The sequence below is a fragment of the Triticum aestivum genome, chromosome 3B, assembly GCF_018294505.1.
Source record: "Triticum aestivum cultivar Chinese Spring chromosome 3B, IWGSC CS RefSeq v2.1, whole genome shotgun sequence".
Lineage (NCBI taxonomy): Eukaryota > Viridiplantae > Streptophyta > Magnoliopsida > Poales > Poaceae > Triticum > Triticum aestivum.
Genome location: NC_057801.1, coordinates 19,647,230 through 19,662,097, shown reverse-complemented (window position 1 = coordinate 19,662,097; position 14,868 = coordinate 19,647,230). Strand labels below are relative to the sequence as shown.

Genomic DNA, 14,868 nt, shown 5'->3' with positions numbered 1-14,868 from the left:
CTTTGTAATGGTAGAAAATGCAAGTTACGTGTCTTAGGGAGTCAAATTTCTTAGTACATAACATATATGGCTGTCTTTTTCGGGTGAACGTTTGGTAGGACGAGCCTCAAGATTTTCTAGTTTTTGTGGTACCCTCGTTTCCATGTTTGATTACGATAGCTAGAGTTCGACATAAAGTATTATTTATAAATTGAAAAAAAGTGGGACCGAAAAAAGTAACACTAATAAACACATACACCAGATTCTCTAACGGCCACTAGAGTTGCGGGCTTCTTGGGAAATCAAAAGGCCGAGAATGATGATTCCATCTTTGTGGGAAGTTACTTTCAGTCTTGTCTTACTTACCATTTTAATATCGATAAATATATCTTTGACCAATTGATTACTAGGATTGGATTATGCTCTTATCTCTTAGAAGTTAAGCAAGAGCATCTTACAATTTGTCATAACAGTTTTACCAAAACAAGAGATGGAAACACTCTTCTAAATGATTAAAGATAACAATTGATTGACACATTCGAACACTACTAGAGTGGGTTCGTGGCGCCGTCGAGCTACACCGGCATCAAATTCATAACCGCTCTTCAAATAGAAGCATCATTCCAAAAAGAAGAAGATTAACTTCATAAGGATTTGAACACATCCTGCAATTTAAACCACTACATGCTTCTCATTGACTTTGATATGACTCCTCAATCATCCTCCTTGTGGTCATTGCTTCCTCGATGTCCTCCTTGTGGTCATTTTCTTTCGATAACTGTGTAGCCTTGCTTGACTGGGACTTCGAACAACTAGAATAATTTGATCTATGTTGTTGGCAACTTGTGCTTGGTGGTGAGTGTGATATGGTACAAGAGTGCCTGGTTGGTATGACAAAGCGGCAGCCGGTGACCAGGCAGATGCAAGGCCCAAGAGGCACACCCTCTAATGCTCGTTCTGCCAGTAATAGGCCTCGCTCTCGTGGCGGCAATTCCTCCGTCGGGATGGGTTGGCCTTCCTACCTCCATGTGGCATGGGTGAAGCTCCGCGATAAAGCCCCATGCTCCAATGTCGTTGGTGGCGAAGTATATAGGTGTCGCTTCCCTCACCATGCCATGACTCCGGGTGAAAATCCTAATCTGTCCTTTTTTGCCTTGAGGGCAACAACACCAAGCGTTGTACCCTCTTGGGGGAATCGTCGTGGACCTCAGGTAACTGACACTTGTCGGCACCTTCGAGAAAGCTTTCTCCATGGCGCAGAGCTTCTTCGACTCTGGAGTGGTGTGGTCTCACTCGTCTCTCCTTTTACACATGACCTTGTTGTCATCGTTCTCGGTCCTCATTGTCCATAGATAGAACAGGCGCTCCATGGTCCGCAGCAAGATAGTGGGTGGCTCTCTCCGGAGATAGCTTGGTGTGTGCGGTGCAACTTTATCCTATGGTTTCCAGGCGGCATGGTCTTGCCCTAGTTGGTACTCTCGGATGCTAGTTGGTGTGGTGCGGCTAGCTGCAAATTGTTCGATCGTTATGCTAGCATGCACAAATGTGTCAGGAGCAGGATCGGTGAACAGCGTGTGGAGCAGATGTCGCACGTCAAGCTGTAGCAACGTCTTAATATTTATGGGGAAGAAGGTATCAGTGGAACATGTAGACAAGGGAAAAACATAGCATGAATTTCAAAGCAAGCAGACGACTGTGGGTAGATACATGATATATCTCGTGCATGTCAGAAAAATCACTCTCACACAAACTAGTTTGCAGTATATAGTAACCACTACTCCCTCGGATCTAAAATAAGTACCGTGGTTTTAGTTTAAATTTGATCTAATATCACACCACTTATTTTGAATCCGAGGGAGTACTATATATTACTACCGGATCCGGCTACCAACCTGAGTAAAGCATGCATAACCTGCTTCATGCAAACAGGGAACATGCAAATGAAAAGTCTAAAAATTGCATAAGATTCATATTTCAACAAGAAATTCCTCTAAACAAAATATTGAGCATATCGTGATCGATCCTGCAATAGACTGTTATGGATGAATCAATCATCATCCTCCTCATCCTCATTCTCATCGTCCTGATAGCTGTCGCCTGTCGTCGTCATCATCATCATCCTCGTACAGCTCATCATCGTCAATAGGGAAAATTGTATCCATGGTGATCCAAAGCACGACGTCGTCAGTTTTGTCACCAGCAACCTTGGGCAAGACACAGAAGCACTGTGCCGGCAGCCCATCAGCCAGGGACGAGGTCTCTACATCCAGCGACGAGACCTGGTAATGGCCGGCGAAGCACAAGAAGCACACAGAGCATCCGACCAGGGACTCCAGCGCGTTCGGCCGGACGCAGACGAGGGACACCGCGCGGCCGAGGGGCTCCACCGGCGGCCCCACCGTGAGCACGAAGAGTAGTCCGTCTCCGCAGCTGAGGACGTGAGATCCCGGACGCACTACTCGGAGGAAGAACGGCACGAAATACTTGAAACTCTTCATCGGCCACTTGTGCAGGCTGGTGAAATGGTCCTGGAGCGCGGCGGTCGGCCTTGAGAAGCCGCAGCCAGGGACAGGGAAGAAGCACGGGCCGGCGGGGCACTCCCTCTCGTGCTCCACCTGCTGGTAGTAGGCGAGCTCCTTGGCGCATCCGTGCTTGCAGGGGACGAAGACGCTGTCCAGGACGCTCTCCATAGCGTGGCATCTCTCAAAGACATCGCCAGAGCACACGCCGCACTTCTTTTCCGGGAGCCCTTCGCAGCAGGACCAGCAGACCACATGCCCCACGGAGCACTGAAACATTTCGATGGAGACATTATTTGTGATCCGATGTTGTACATGTATGTGTGCATATATAGAATTATAGATGTAAATCTAATGGATGCATTTACCTGGTAAATGGGAGGACTGAGGGGTTTGGAGCAGACGGGGCAGTCCAGGACCTACATGACCATGGTGACATTCTGCTTCTGCCTCCTCCTGCCGTCGGTGCCGACGTCGCCCTCTTCTCCTTTCCTCTTGCTGCTGCCGTTGCAACTCGTGATCTCTACATTGCCCATGTTAAGGTCGATCTTCATCACTCACCTGCGTCCAATTCGTGAGATCCATGCGTTGCTCAGTTTATATGGACTTTGTTTGGCCATTCGTGAGATCCATACGTTGCCCTGGAGCCGGGGAGGAGTTTGTTTGGCGAGTTGCGACAAAGAAGGTAAAATATCGGTGGCGCGGTGTGTTAATTGATTCTTGTTACAAATATCCAGGGATATAGTAGATCGGTTCGTATATTTGATTCACACCAACCAGCAAGTGCTGATGCGTTTCCTTCCAAAACACGCTGCACTTCCTACTATTCTCCGCATTCGTTTGTTGTGCCTACGTACCCTCCATTTAGTTCAACCGTACACCGTCAGTTTTTTTTTTACGGAACCTTGACACAGAGAAAGGTGCTCCTGCGCTGTCCTGCATATCTCATCCATAGAGATAAGAAAAACAAAAAATACAAAAATGGTGGGATTTCTAGGGAAAACTAAACCGAAGACCACAGCCAAAACATGAAAAAAAACAAAAGCAAAAACTTTAAAAAGAAAACAAAAATGGTGTCGACAACGCGCTCCATGCCGCAGGATAGCAGGATGCCGAGGCGAGCAGGGATGAAATATCAACTCAAATATGCCCAATGTTCAGGCACTGAATGAACTAAGCCAACAAGTGCGATTCAGCTCATCCTCTATATCCTTCAACAGATAGAGCATCACATAATAGTATCAGGAACGAAGATAGAAACAGACTCACACGTAAGAGTACCAGGTTGAATTTGAACATACACTACTGCAGGAATGCCTGGCAGTGGCGGGCGAAAAAGCTCAGCGGTGACGTGCAAGGCTCTCAGCGGTGACCGTGACTAACCTCCTGCCACTGCTAACATGGCCTCATTTGTGGATGCGTGCCCGCCATTACTAGTGTGTCTTTTATAGTAGCGGGCGAATTATAGTGCCAGCCACAACTACTGCAGCTAACAATTGCTGCATTTCTCTCTCCCCGTCACTGTTATATGTAGTAGCAGTGACAAGCACGTTTGGCGCCCGCCATTGGCAATGATCTAGGCCTGCCGTGGGGGGCTTTTTGGCTGGCGTGGTAGCATTTTAAATACGCGGTTGCTGTATTTTGCACTTGATCATCACACTGCATTACTATATAGAATGTTGTCTTAGCATTCATGCAATCATCCAAGTAGATACAATAATTAAGAGTGTTAGTGAAGCAAACATATAGTATAAGAAGTGTAGGGCAACAAACATGCATGTCTGAACACATAATGAACAGTTTCACAACCTGTTTTCAAGCAGTGTATCTACCTACTCGGCTAGTCGCTGACAATCGATGACCGCAATATGTCTTTGACTCAGTGAAATCGTTCTTCATCTGGCTCTAGCTGGCAGTGGAACTTTCTGTCCTCATTTACAACCTCTTTGTTGATGATTTTGGCCAACACCTTTTGTAGGTGCTCATGCCCTCTTAATAATTTCCCTATGTCCAAGTCCCTCTCCATCTTCTCCGTCCACTTGGCTATGATTTCGTAAATATTGGCTTTTCTTCAAAAAGTCATCCATAATGGCTGTGGCACAGTAGCCAGACCTTTGGGAAGTTTTGGCATTCGGTTCTTGATAGCAACAATCGTTAGTGATGAACTTGAGTTCTAGATACTATGTTACCTTTTAGTTGTAGACACTTGCATGGACCATTATTTGGAACCTCCTTAAATTGGTCCATTGCTTTTGAGGGTCTCTCTTCGAATCGAAGAAATAAGCCAAGCCCTGTGTCAGCAATAATGTGATTATGATCTAATGTCGATCGCTGCGCGAAAAAAATGAAGAAATTAGCACTGATGAGATCAAACCCACAAGGCCATCTATATGTTTCATAATAAATGAGTGCATGTTAACCACTTGTCGTAGTATGGCACGAGGAAGGTGTCCTTATGCAGATGATTCTCAATCATGCACGGGAACTGGTAGTCTGAGATGAGCTCCTGGCTAATTTTGACTCCAAGTTGTGGTAGTGCATGCAAAATGGATCAGGTAAGGCCAATTTACTATGCGGGAGTAGGGAATCAGAAGCTCGACGAATTGCCCAAAGCCTCATTAAGTCCGGGGAGACTGCGCTGACATAGAAAATATTTACATCGATCACTTCATTAAATGTCAAATCAATTTTATCGGCCAGAAACTCCTGGACGAAATTATAACCTTCTATAACCTTTGCACTATAACCATGTTGAACTTCTTTTGATTTACGTACCGCGCCGTCGTGTAGAAGATGAAGATCGACCGAGAGGGTCCTCATTGTAGAGTTCGATAGCAACGGTTGACCGAGCTTATACATATACATATTCCATTTCAGTCCTTCGGGAATGAAAATGGGCACAGGTTGTTTTCCAGCGGATGGCTCGCAGTTGGCACATACATCCTTCTCTGTTGATAATGGAGTATCTTGGACTATGTCTCTAGTTCAGGCAAAGTTGAAAATGCGGGCAAGGTTCACAAAGACATGATCGCCGTCATTAGCAGAGAATCTGCGAGGAATCGCCTCTAAATCAATCAGCGGCCACTTAAGCAGGTAGCCCTGGGTCAATTGTCCTAACATAGTGATGCCCTATTCAGGGGATGAGGCAACGACCATGATTCAAAGCCCGTCATTACCTCTTGTACCATCACTCTCGTCATGTCCACTGGTAGGACGACCCCATGCATCATTCTAGTACCATTGGTAAACATCATGATTTGCCCCTTGACAACCCTTATCATCACGTCATCCACTTTGCCTTGCAGCCAACATGAAGCAAAGTGTGATGCTCATGGTTGTTGGGTGATACTAGACATATGCTGTTGGGTAGGACTCGGTGTGCCTTGCGGTAAATTTTGAGCTAACTTCTTTTCGCTGCATCCCGCATTTTGCGCGGTTCCTAGTCGTTCTTGCAATTTGGCTTCGACCTTGTCATCAACCCCGTTTTTCCTTTTGTATTTTGACATTCTTTGGTTTAGGGAAAGGACTTGTCCAAGGGCGAATCCACGTTAGGACCTGTGGGGGCGAATGCCCCCACTTGATTTTCAGGTCCATTTGTACCCGGCCTTTCGTATGCTAACTCTGCCCCACTCAGCCCAGTTTATTTGCCCCCATTCCTTTTTTTTCTGGTAAAATAGCCCGTCCACTGAGCAAGCCTACATGTGTATCAGAGGTTTCTCAAAAGAAAAACATATGTATTAGAGAACACACGCACCGCTGAAGAAATTCAGGCGACACAAACTACCCTTTAATTTGGTGATGCGACTCCCCCCCCCCCCCCCCCCCCCCGCCGCCGCCGCCGCCGCCCTGACCACGTGATGACTATGTGACGCGTCCTCGTCCCCTCACTTCTGGCATTCGCCGTCGATACAATCCCGCCGGCCCGTTCTTCTCCGGTCCTTGGAATATATCGCCGCGAGCCCGCAACATCGTGCCTCCATCAAGTTAAGCCCTAGCAACAGTTCCTCTATTATTTCTTATTCCGGTTTTCAGTTCTTATACTCTTTCCAAGTTCCCTGTTAGAAAATGAGTGTCTTATCAAAATATTAACTATTACCAATTAGTAATTAGGTGACTGGTCCTAGATTCACATGATAATTTCATATAAAATAAGTTTGAGAATGTGGGACTAGAATAAAATTCATAGCAAAATTCATTTTCATGTATGACAATTTCTTTAACATTTCAGTTATTTGACATTGGTAGGGAAGCTAATGAAGAGATCTTTTTGTAAAATTTACATTCGGCAACGTGCCTCAGATCGTTGATTTGAAGAAGCTTCCTTGGGATTCATCTAAAAGGTAATGTGATCAAGCCTTCTCATATCTATCCATGTTACATTCTCACTCTATTTTAGTTTTTTTTCTTGTTAAATCTTGATAAATGTTGTTTTTTTGCAGTTGGGACCAGAATATTAATGGTTGATTTATTTGATTTTTGCGATGAACTGAAATAATTTCGTGTGATAAAAATATCTTACAAGAAAATGTAAGATTGTCTTTCTTAGCCATCGTATGAATATTTTTGCGACAAATCTTTGTAAATGATAGAGCCAAGAGTTTCTACACATCTCCCTTCAAAAATAAACCAGACACATCTCCCTCGGGAAAAAAGTTCTACATAATTCCTGGAAAAAAAGTTTTGACACATCTCCCCACAAGAAAAAGTACATACACATCTTCCGGCAAAAAAGAAGTTCCAACAAATCATTGCCCCCTCTTAGTTTTCATCCTGGCTCCGCCCCTGGACTTGTCCCACAACATCCTACCTGAGCCCAACACACGCCTAGTCTTGGGCTTCCTGTTAACCCCAAAGCCCTCGTTCACAAAGATCGAGATGTTGAAGACTTTTTAGAGAAGCAACAAATTTTGGGATCTGTACCCCACTGAAGTTGCTACAGCCCAAGTCTAAGTTCATCAAGTGGTGTAAGGCAGTCAAAGAGAGGCTGATCATGCCTCCCACTTGTGTTTCATAGCGCAACCACTGAGGTTGAGCTTGACAACATGGCAGGTTCTGTTGCTGCACTTAACTCCATTCCAAATGCATCAATTTTCACCATGCCACGATGAAATTAAAGTTGTTTCGCGGGGTCTGACGAGCTTGCTTTGAAGGAGAGGAGTGCAGCCATCTCATGCCCGATGCAGCTCCCATCCGATCCACTAGCATCAAGGGAGGGAAATGATGGAGGATGCAGGAGCAGCAGCAACGAGACTAAGGCTAGTAACCAGTGCCCAGCCATTTTCAGTAGGGATTTCAGTCACTATGCCTTTTCTTTTCTCACTCTCTCTTCTCTTGTTGTGTGTATACATGCAGAACAGCAGATGTATATGTTACAAATGTCAGCAACTCAGCCCATCTCTTAGGTTGTGGCACGTACACGTACGTTTGGTATGCATCACTCAAAGTCTTCAGTCCTGTTCTTCAGAAAATGTCTCCAAAAAAGGACCTAGCTAGCACTGATGATCCCATCCACAATTATTCTGATTTTTTTTGGAGGGTACTCTCTGATTTTCTGACCAATTAACAATAATGAACTTGCATATATTGATGGGAAAACTTTGTTTTTGCCACTCTAGTTTTTGCCAACTTTGCTTATGCCACTCTAGAATTTGACATTTCACTTTTGCCACTCTTAGCTTTTGACAATATATCACTTTTGCCATTTCGTGGCAAAAGCAAAAGTTTTAGAGTGTCAATTATGATACATGTCAAAAGCTAAGAGTGGCAAAAGTGAAATGAAAAATTATCGTTTTTGCCATGGAATGGCATTTGTGATGTATTGTCAAAAGCTGAGAGTGGCAAAAGTGAAATGTCAAATTCTAGAGTGGCATAAGCAAAGTTGGCAAAAAATAGAGTGGTAAAAACAAAGTTTTCCCTATCTTGATATATAGATGCACCAATTGACGGATTGGACAAAAAAACTCCAACTGAATTAGACCGACGGACTGACCTGCATCACACGGTTTAACACCTGTACAGGAATTTGGAAATGGTTGGACACAACCTAAGAACAACTCCTGTGGCCGCTTCTGTGCCGTGGTCTGCACGCCAAGAACAACATCACGTCGTTGTTGTTCTTGCCCAGCTGGGGCGCGCGGGTGGTGGTGAGCGGCCGGCCGGCCAGCTGCCTGGGGATGTGGGTGGTGTGCGTGGTGACCGGGGATGTGGGAGGACGTACGGGCGATGGTGAGGTCGTGAGGAGAGGGAAGGCCTGGACGTGGTGTGAGGCCGGTACGAGTATTCGACCGAGGACGCCCGGGGGATGCCGTGGATAAGACGAGAATAGCTAGCGATTGAAAAAAATGATGTCAGCTGGCCCTGTTCATTAGTGTCATATGCTCACTCAAAGTAGGTACTATAACAAGGACAGGCCAGTGACGTAGATGCCTTCTCAACATTCTGTGTCCTTGAGGCTGGACTAGAGCAATGATTGTCGAGAGGGTTCACGGCATCTCCAATGCGGACCTCAAACCGTCCGCATATGACCGGACCGTGTGGTCTGAATGTGTTGTGCCATTCAACACAGATCCGTAATGGGTCGCCGCCTGGTCTGGACGCATTTTTTCTCACAAACCGAAAGACAAAGTGGAGGGTATGCGGGCATCCGAAGCGCTGCCACGTCCGCGTATGACAGCCATGGCCCACCCGCCTCTCCTGCACTTTTCATCTAACGCCCCCGCCGCTTGCGGCACCGTATTCATGGCGGCCCAGAGCATGCAGCGGCCGACATTGATGCCGAGCGACACGACCAGACGTCAAGACGGCGCTGACGGACGCGACCTCTCCGGCGTCGCCGCTTCAATGCAGACGCCGCGTCCCGGGAAATCACTTCTGGCCGCTGCGCCACATTAAAGCGGGCTGACCGCCCGTACGCCTGGCCTGGCTGCGGCTATATAAGACATGCTCCGCCGATGCACATTCACACCTCCTCTCAAATCCCCTCCTCCTCTCCGTGGCCATCCTCTACCTCCCGGAGCCCCTCCTCCTACAGCGGCGATGCCGAAGTCGTGCTGGTCAGTGCCAGCAGGCGGAGACGAATGAAGTTCATCCTCCGGTGGATCTTGATGCCGCTGCACGCGCTCTCCGGGCCCCTGATCGTACATGGCAGCCGGTTCCTACGGCAAGGAGGAGATCATCATCTCCCCCGATGGAGAGGAGAGCCAGAAGCCGGGGCAGCGGCCGCGCCTCCTCACGGAGGCGACTCTGACGGATAAATAATTTGTACGTGAGATGGAGATCATGACGGGACGCTCGCTCCTTCAGATGGCCCCGACGCCACTGTCGCAGGCGCATGTGAAGCAGGACCCATCGTCCCCGCCGTGCTACCGTGTCAAGCGGGAACCGGTGTCCCTAGAGTGGAGAATCTCCGTGTGTTACAATTCATTGGGCATAGTCGTATCAGTTGTTGATTTCCCAAGAACGGAAGCCGCCAACGGATTATATTCAATGTCCAGCCCATGCCAATAGGCAAGAAATCAGGTCATCATCATAAAATCTTTCTACCGACATATCAATGTTTTAAATAACGGGCTATGCTAAATAGCGGCGGACCTTCAAATCAGCTAGTCCATTTGTGCATGAGACCACTTAGCGGGGTTATAGCCGGCTATTTAAAACTATGCGACAGATGCATGTCATCCACAAGGACCTTCTTCTTGGAGAAATAATCTGCAACAGACATATTCCTTTTGTTTATGTTGGACATAGCCATCCTGATATTGATGGTGTCAGCACGAGACTGAGAAGAAAACATCTGCTCGACGGCTGCCCAAAGTAAGGCGACCTGAGTCAACACTTCCTTGGAGAGGGAACTGAATACGTACCCCAGAACTTGTTGATCTTGACAGCAAGCCATTGGGCATGGGCTGCAGTGAAGGCTTCCTGACTTCCCCCATCCATGGTAGTGGGGATGGTTTTCTCCGTCCCTGAAGAGAGCCATCTAGATAACCAGCAAGCATGGCACCATGAATTGGCGGCATGACATGCGCTTTCCGCAAGACACAATTCTCGCTTGTGAGCTTTTTAGATACTTGCTGATTGAGGATGCGGAAACAGAGGAGGAAGAAGCAGCCATACGGGCTAACAGGCTCTGCTACCATTTAAGCGCTCGTAGGAGCGATGGGTGGAAACGTATGCCACTAGGCAGGGACGCCTTCGTGTTTATAAGGAGCAACAATTACATCGGTTACAAGAATATAGAAAACGAATAGACTCAAGTGAATCTCTAGAGTCCACTAGACACAAACCACCACCGAACCTTTACATCATCAGGTCGGTTTACATCCATGACAAATTTGTATTCTTACAGCTACAGCTCAGTATTTATTCATGAGTGTGCGAACAGACCTTATTTATGTAGCCTTTTGATAGAAGGTACATAGTTACACAAAAGTATACCAGATACAACCACCACCCGTATGAATGGAGATGCACAGTTACATACACACTCGAAGTACTGAAGTACGCGGATAGGTTCCCCAGCTGCATAGGAGAACGTCGTTGTATATCGGCCCTTCACCTTATCTAAAATTATTCATCCCTTCCTCGCAAGGAGGTTCCAGGCAACAATTGTATGTACGCACATCATGTGGTACATGTTGTCGGTGAAACGGAAATAGGCGTATCTCCATCTCTTGTTGAACAACATGACACAGAAGACCACCCAGAGGCCGAAGACAAAGCCAACAACCATGCTTAGGTAGATGGACGTCTCCACTCCATCGTGATGATTCCCATCATCTTTGGCTGGGGTAGTTGTTGTTGAATTTGGAGAACAAGTCTTCAAGAGTGGAGGCCCACATAAACCAATGTTACCAATATAACTGGATGTTGGGTCATCGAGCACCTGCAACTGATTCCCTACTGGTATCTGTCCGGAGAGATTGTTAAATGACAAGTTGAAGCGGCTCAAAGAAGTAATAGCTGATATGCTTGAAGGGATTTCTCCAGACAACTCGTTATGAGATAGGTCCAGGGACTCGAGTGCAGTGAGGTTACCAATATTCTTCGGAATCCTCCCACTCAGACGATTCCAAGAAAAGTTCAAGCTTTTCAAAGCAATCAGAGCACTAAATCTATCAGGGATTCCTCCCGTCAAACTGTTGCAGGACAGATCAATATTTACCATGTATGGCAACTCTTCGGAAAACTCAAGTTGTTGTCCCTTAGTAAGCACGGACAAAGTTGTTGTGTAGGAAAGTTTGACCCTAGCCGTATTGGCTGCCTCAAGAAAGCTTAAAGAATAATCTGATAGTTCATCCAGTGAATGACTATATCCATTAATCCGAGCGATTGCCTTCAGCTTTGCTAAGGATTCAGGTATACCTCCAGAAAAGTTGTTGCATGCGAGGTCCAAATATTGAAGCCCTTCAATCTTTGCAAGTTCAACAGGAATATGCCCCGAAAACATATTCGACCGCAGTCGTAGCAATGCAAGGGATGTCATGTTTTCTACTAACCATGCTGGCAAATTTCCAGAGAACTGATTGTATGCAAGATCAAGAAAAATCATATCTTTTGACCTTTGAAGAACTGACGGGAAGTTTCCTGAAAGATTATTGCTATTTAAATTTAATGACCTCAGTGGTGTGAAGCCCCCAAGATCTCCCTGCTGGCAATTGGGTACCTCTCCTGTCAGCATATTTCCTGATAAGTCCAATATTTCCAATGAATAATTGCACAACGAAGATGGTATGTTGCCAGAAATTGAATTGTTGTAAAGAGCAAGCACAGATAACTCCGGGGCTTCCAGATCTGAGGGCAGTGTCCCTGATAATTTGTTTCTGGATAAGTCAAAAAAGGTTACGCCCCTAGGAAACTTTGGGACTGTACCAGTAAATCTATTAAAACTTAGGTCCATTCTCTCTGCTTCCATCGTTTCAAAGGATGCTGGGAGTGTGCCGTTTATTTGATTATTTGACATATCCAAGAGAGTAGCATTTGAAGCTAGGGTCCAAAACCAATCGGGTACATTATCAGTTATGGACGCATTAGAGATGTCAATGACTTGAATGTCAGATTGACACCTGAGCCATGTTGGGAATGCGGGTCCAATCCGGCATGACTTCAGGTCGGCCACCTGTAGCCTGAATGAAGGAACCCAGTCTGACCTGACCACCATGGAAACAGAGTTATCTGACATTCGTAGTTCTTGTAAACTTCTCAGCCCTTCTAAGTGATCTTCATTTATTTCACCAACTAGTTGATTAGAATGAAGATGCAGTATAGCCAGTTTTGGAAGTGCTCCTATCCACAGTGGCACAGGTCCTGTTATATAATTATAGGACAAATCTAAAATGGTCAAATTAGTTAGAGGTCTAAACCAATTTGGCAAGCTCCCACTGATGTTGTTGTCCGAGAAATCCAGCACGTACAGCTTGTCCCATGAGCATTTTGGCAACCGTTCCATCAGTTCTCCTATATCCCCTGTGGTGTTGCTATCATGTAGATCCACAATCTTCAAATTGCATAGATTCTTCAAATTTGGTGGTATTATACCGGCAAGGTTGGCTTCGGCTATGTGAACTTCTTCAAGAGAGGTCATACTTCCCATTTCATCAGGAATGGAGCCATGGAAATCACATTGGGAGAGATCAAGATAAGTCAATGTAGTTATATGCCAAACCCAGCTGGGAGAAAATCCAGCCTGAAAGCTATTACCGCTGATATCCAACACCCGGAGGGCTGTTAGATTATAATGAGAGAGAGTAGCAGGGCTTTTTCTGAGATCACTGTCTTCCAAACGAAGAACTTTCAATGAAGGAAGCTTGTTGATTGCATGCACCCAATCCACTACTGTGCTAAGATTAACCGAGCTCATATCGAGGTACTGTAGTGAGGTGAGATGTGATAACCATGCAAGATCATCTGAGTACAAAGGATTGTCCGAGACACTGAGAAATATAAGATTGGAGAGATTACCAAGCTGTGGAGGTACCCTGCCCACAAAGCTTGCACGAGAAAGATCAAGATGCTGAAGACTTTTAAGAGAACCAATTTTTTGGGGGATCTGTACCCCACTGAAGTTGCTGCAGCTCAAGTCTAAATACCTCAAGTGATGCAAGGTAGTCAAAGAGGGGCTGATCTCACCTCCCACTCGCACTCCGAATTCTTGGCTGCAGCTACTGAGGTTGAGCTTGAGAACATGGCCGGTTCTGTTGCTGCACCCAACTCCTCCCCAGGTGCAACAATGTTCACCATGCCACGATGAAAGTAGTTTCGCGGGGTCTGACAAGCTTGCCTTGAAGGAGAGGAGTGCCGCCCTCTCATGGGCGACGCATGTCGCATCCGATCCCCTAGCATCAAGGGAGGAAATGGACGGAGTTTGCAGGAGCAGCAGCAACGAGACTAAGGCTAGTAACCAGTGCGGAGCCATTTTCAGTAGGGATTTCAGTATGTCTGCTTTTTTTTCTTCACTCTCTCGTCTCCTTGTTGTGTATAAACATGCAGAACAGCAGATGCATATATAGCAAATCTCAGCAACTCAGCTTATCTATCAGGTTGTGACACGTTTGGTATGACTCATTCAAAGTCTTCAGTCATGTGCTGTGCTGTACAGCCTGTACGATGTCTTAATCACTTGGGGGAAAATTGACCTAGCCCCGATGATCCTGTCCACAATTATTCTGATTTTTTTTTGGAGGGTACTGTCCGATTGGACGAATTAACGATGAAGTTGCATATATAGATGCACCAATTGACGGATTTGACAGAAAACTGCAACTGAAAGCGACCGACGGACTGACCAGCATCACACACCTGAACACCTGTACAGGAATTTGGAAATGGTTGGACAAGATTCCTTTGAAAACTTCAAAAACTCGAGATGGGGAAGAAGAGAACACTCCCATGGCCGCTTCTCTGCCCTAGTATGCACGCCAGGAGCAACATCACGTCGCTGGCATTGTTGGCTTGTTGCTCAGCTGGTACGCGCGTGTGGTGGTGAGCGGCCGGCCGGCCGGCTGGGGATGGGGATGGTGTCATGTGCCTGGTGATCGGGGATGTGGGTGGACGTATGGGTGACGATAAAGAGAGAGGGAAGTCCTGGAGGTGGTGTGTGGGTCATGGTGTCAAGGCCCAAAAATGCTACACACATGGAATAAATCCACAGGCCTTTACGGATCAGCTGATTTGTTCTTTTTTAATTGGGATAATTAACCTTCCCTTCTAATTAACCGGGCCTCCCTGATTCTAACTGGTGGGGGTGGGCGCCAAACCCCGTAAAGCCCCGTATTAGTCCGTTTATGTAGCAAAGCCGGTCGAGGCCGGTACGAGTGTTCGGCAGAGGAGGGCAACGGCGATTCATTTTAGTTGCGAACAAATGGGCCCCGTA

The 14,868-nt window shown here is 46.4% G+C and overlaps 1 protein-coding gene across 1 annotated transcript; it reads right to left on the bottom strand.

The window, feature by feature from the left end:
- Nucleotides 1–10,796: 10,796 nt before the first annotated feature.
- Nucleotides 10,797–13,957, bottom strand: LOC123064414 (receptor-like protein EIX1). Its single transcript, XM_044487904.1, has one exon. It carries the CDS (start codon nt 13,909–13,911, stop codon nt 11,071–11,073), a length of 2,841 nt encoding a protein of 946 aa, XP_044343839.1. The 5' UTR covers nt 13,912–13,957; the 3' UTR covers nt 10,797–11,070.
- Nucleotides 13,958–14,868: the final 911 nt, after the last annotated feature.

Bases quoted from the DNA above. Each gene is read 5' to 3' on its own strand.
- LOC123064414 (XM_044487904.1), bottom strand. From the start codon at position 13,911: ATGGCTCCGCACTGGTTACTAGCCTTAGTCTCGTTGCTGCTGCTCCTG.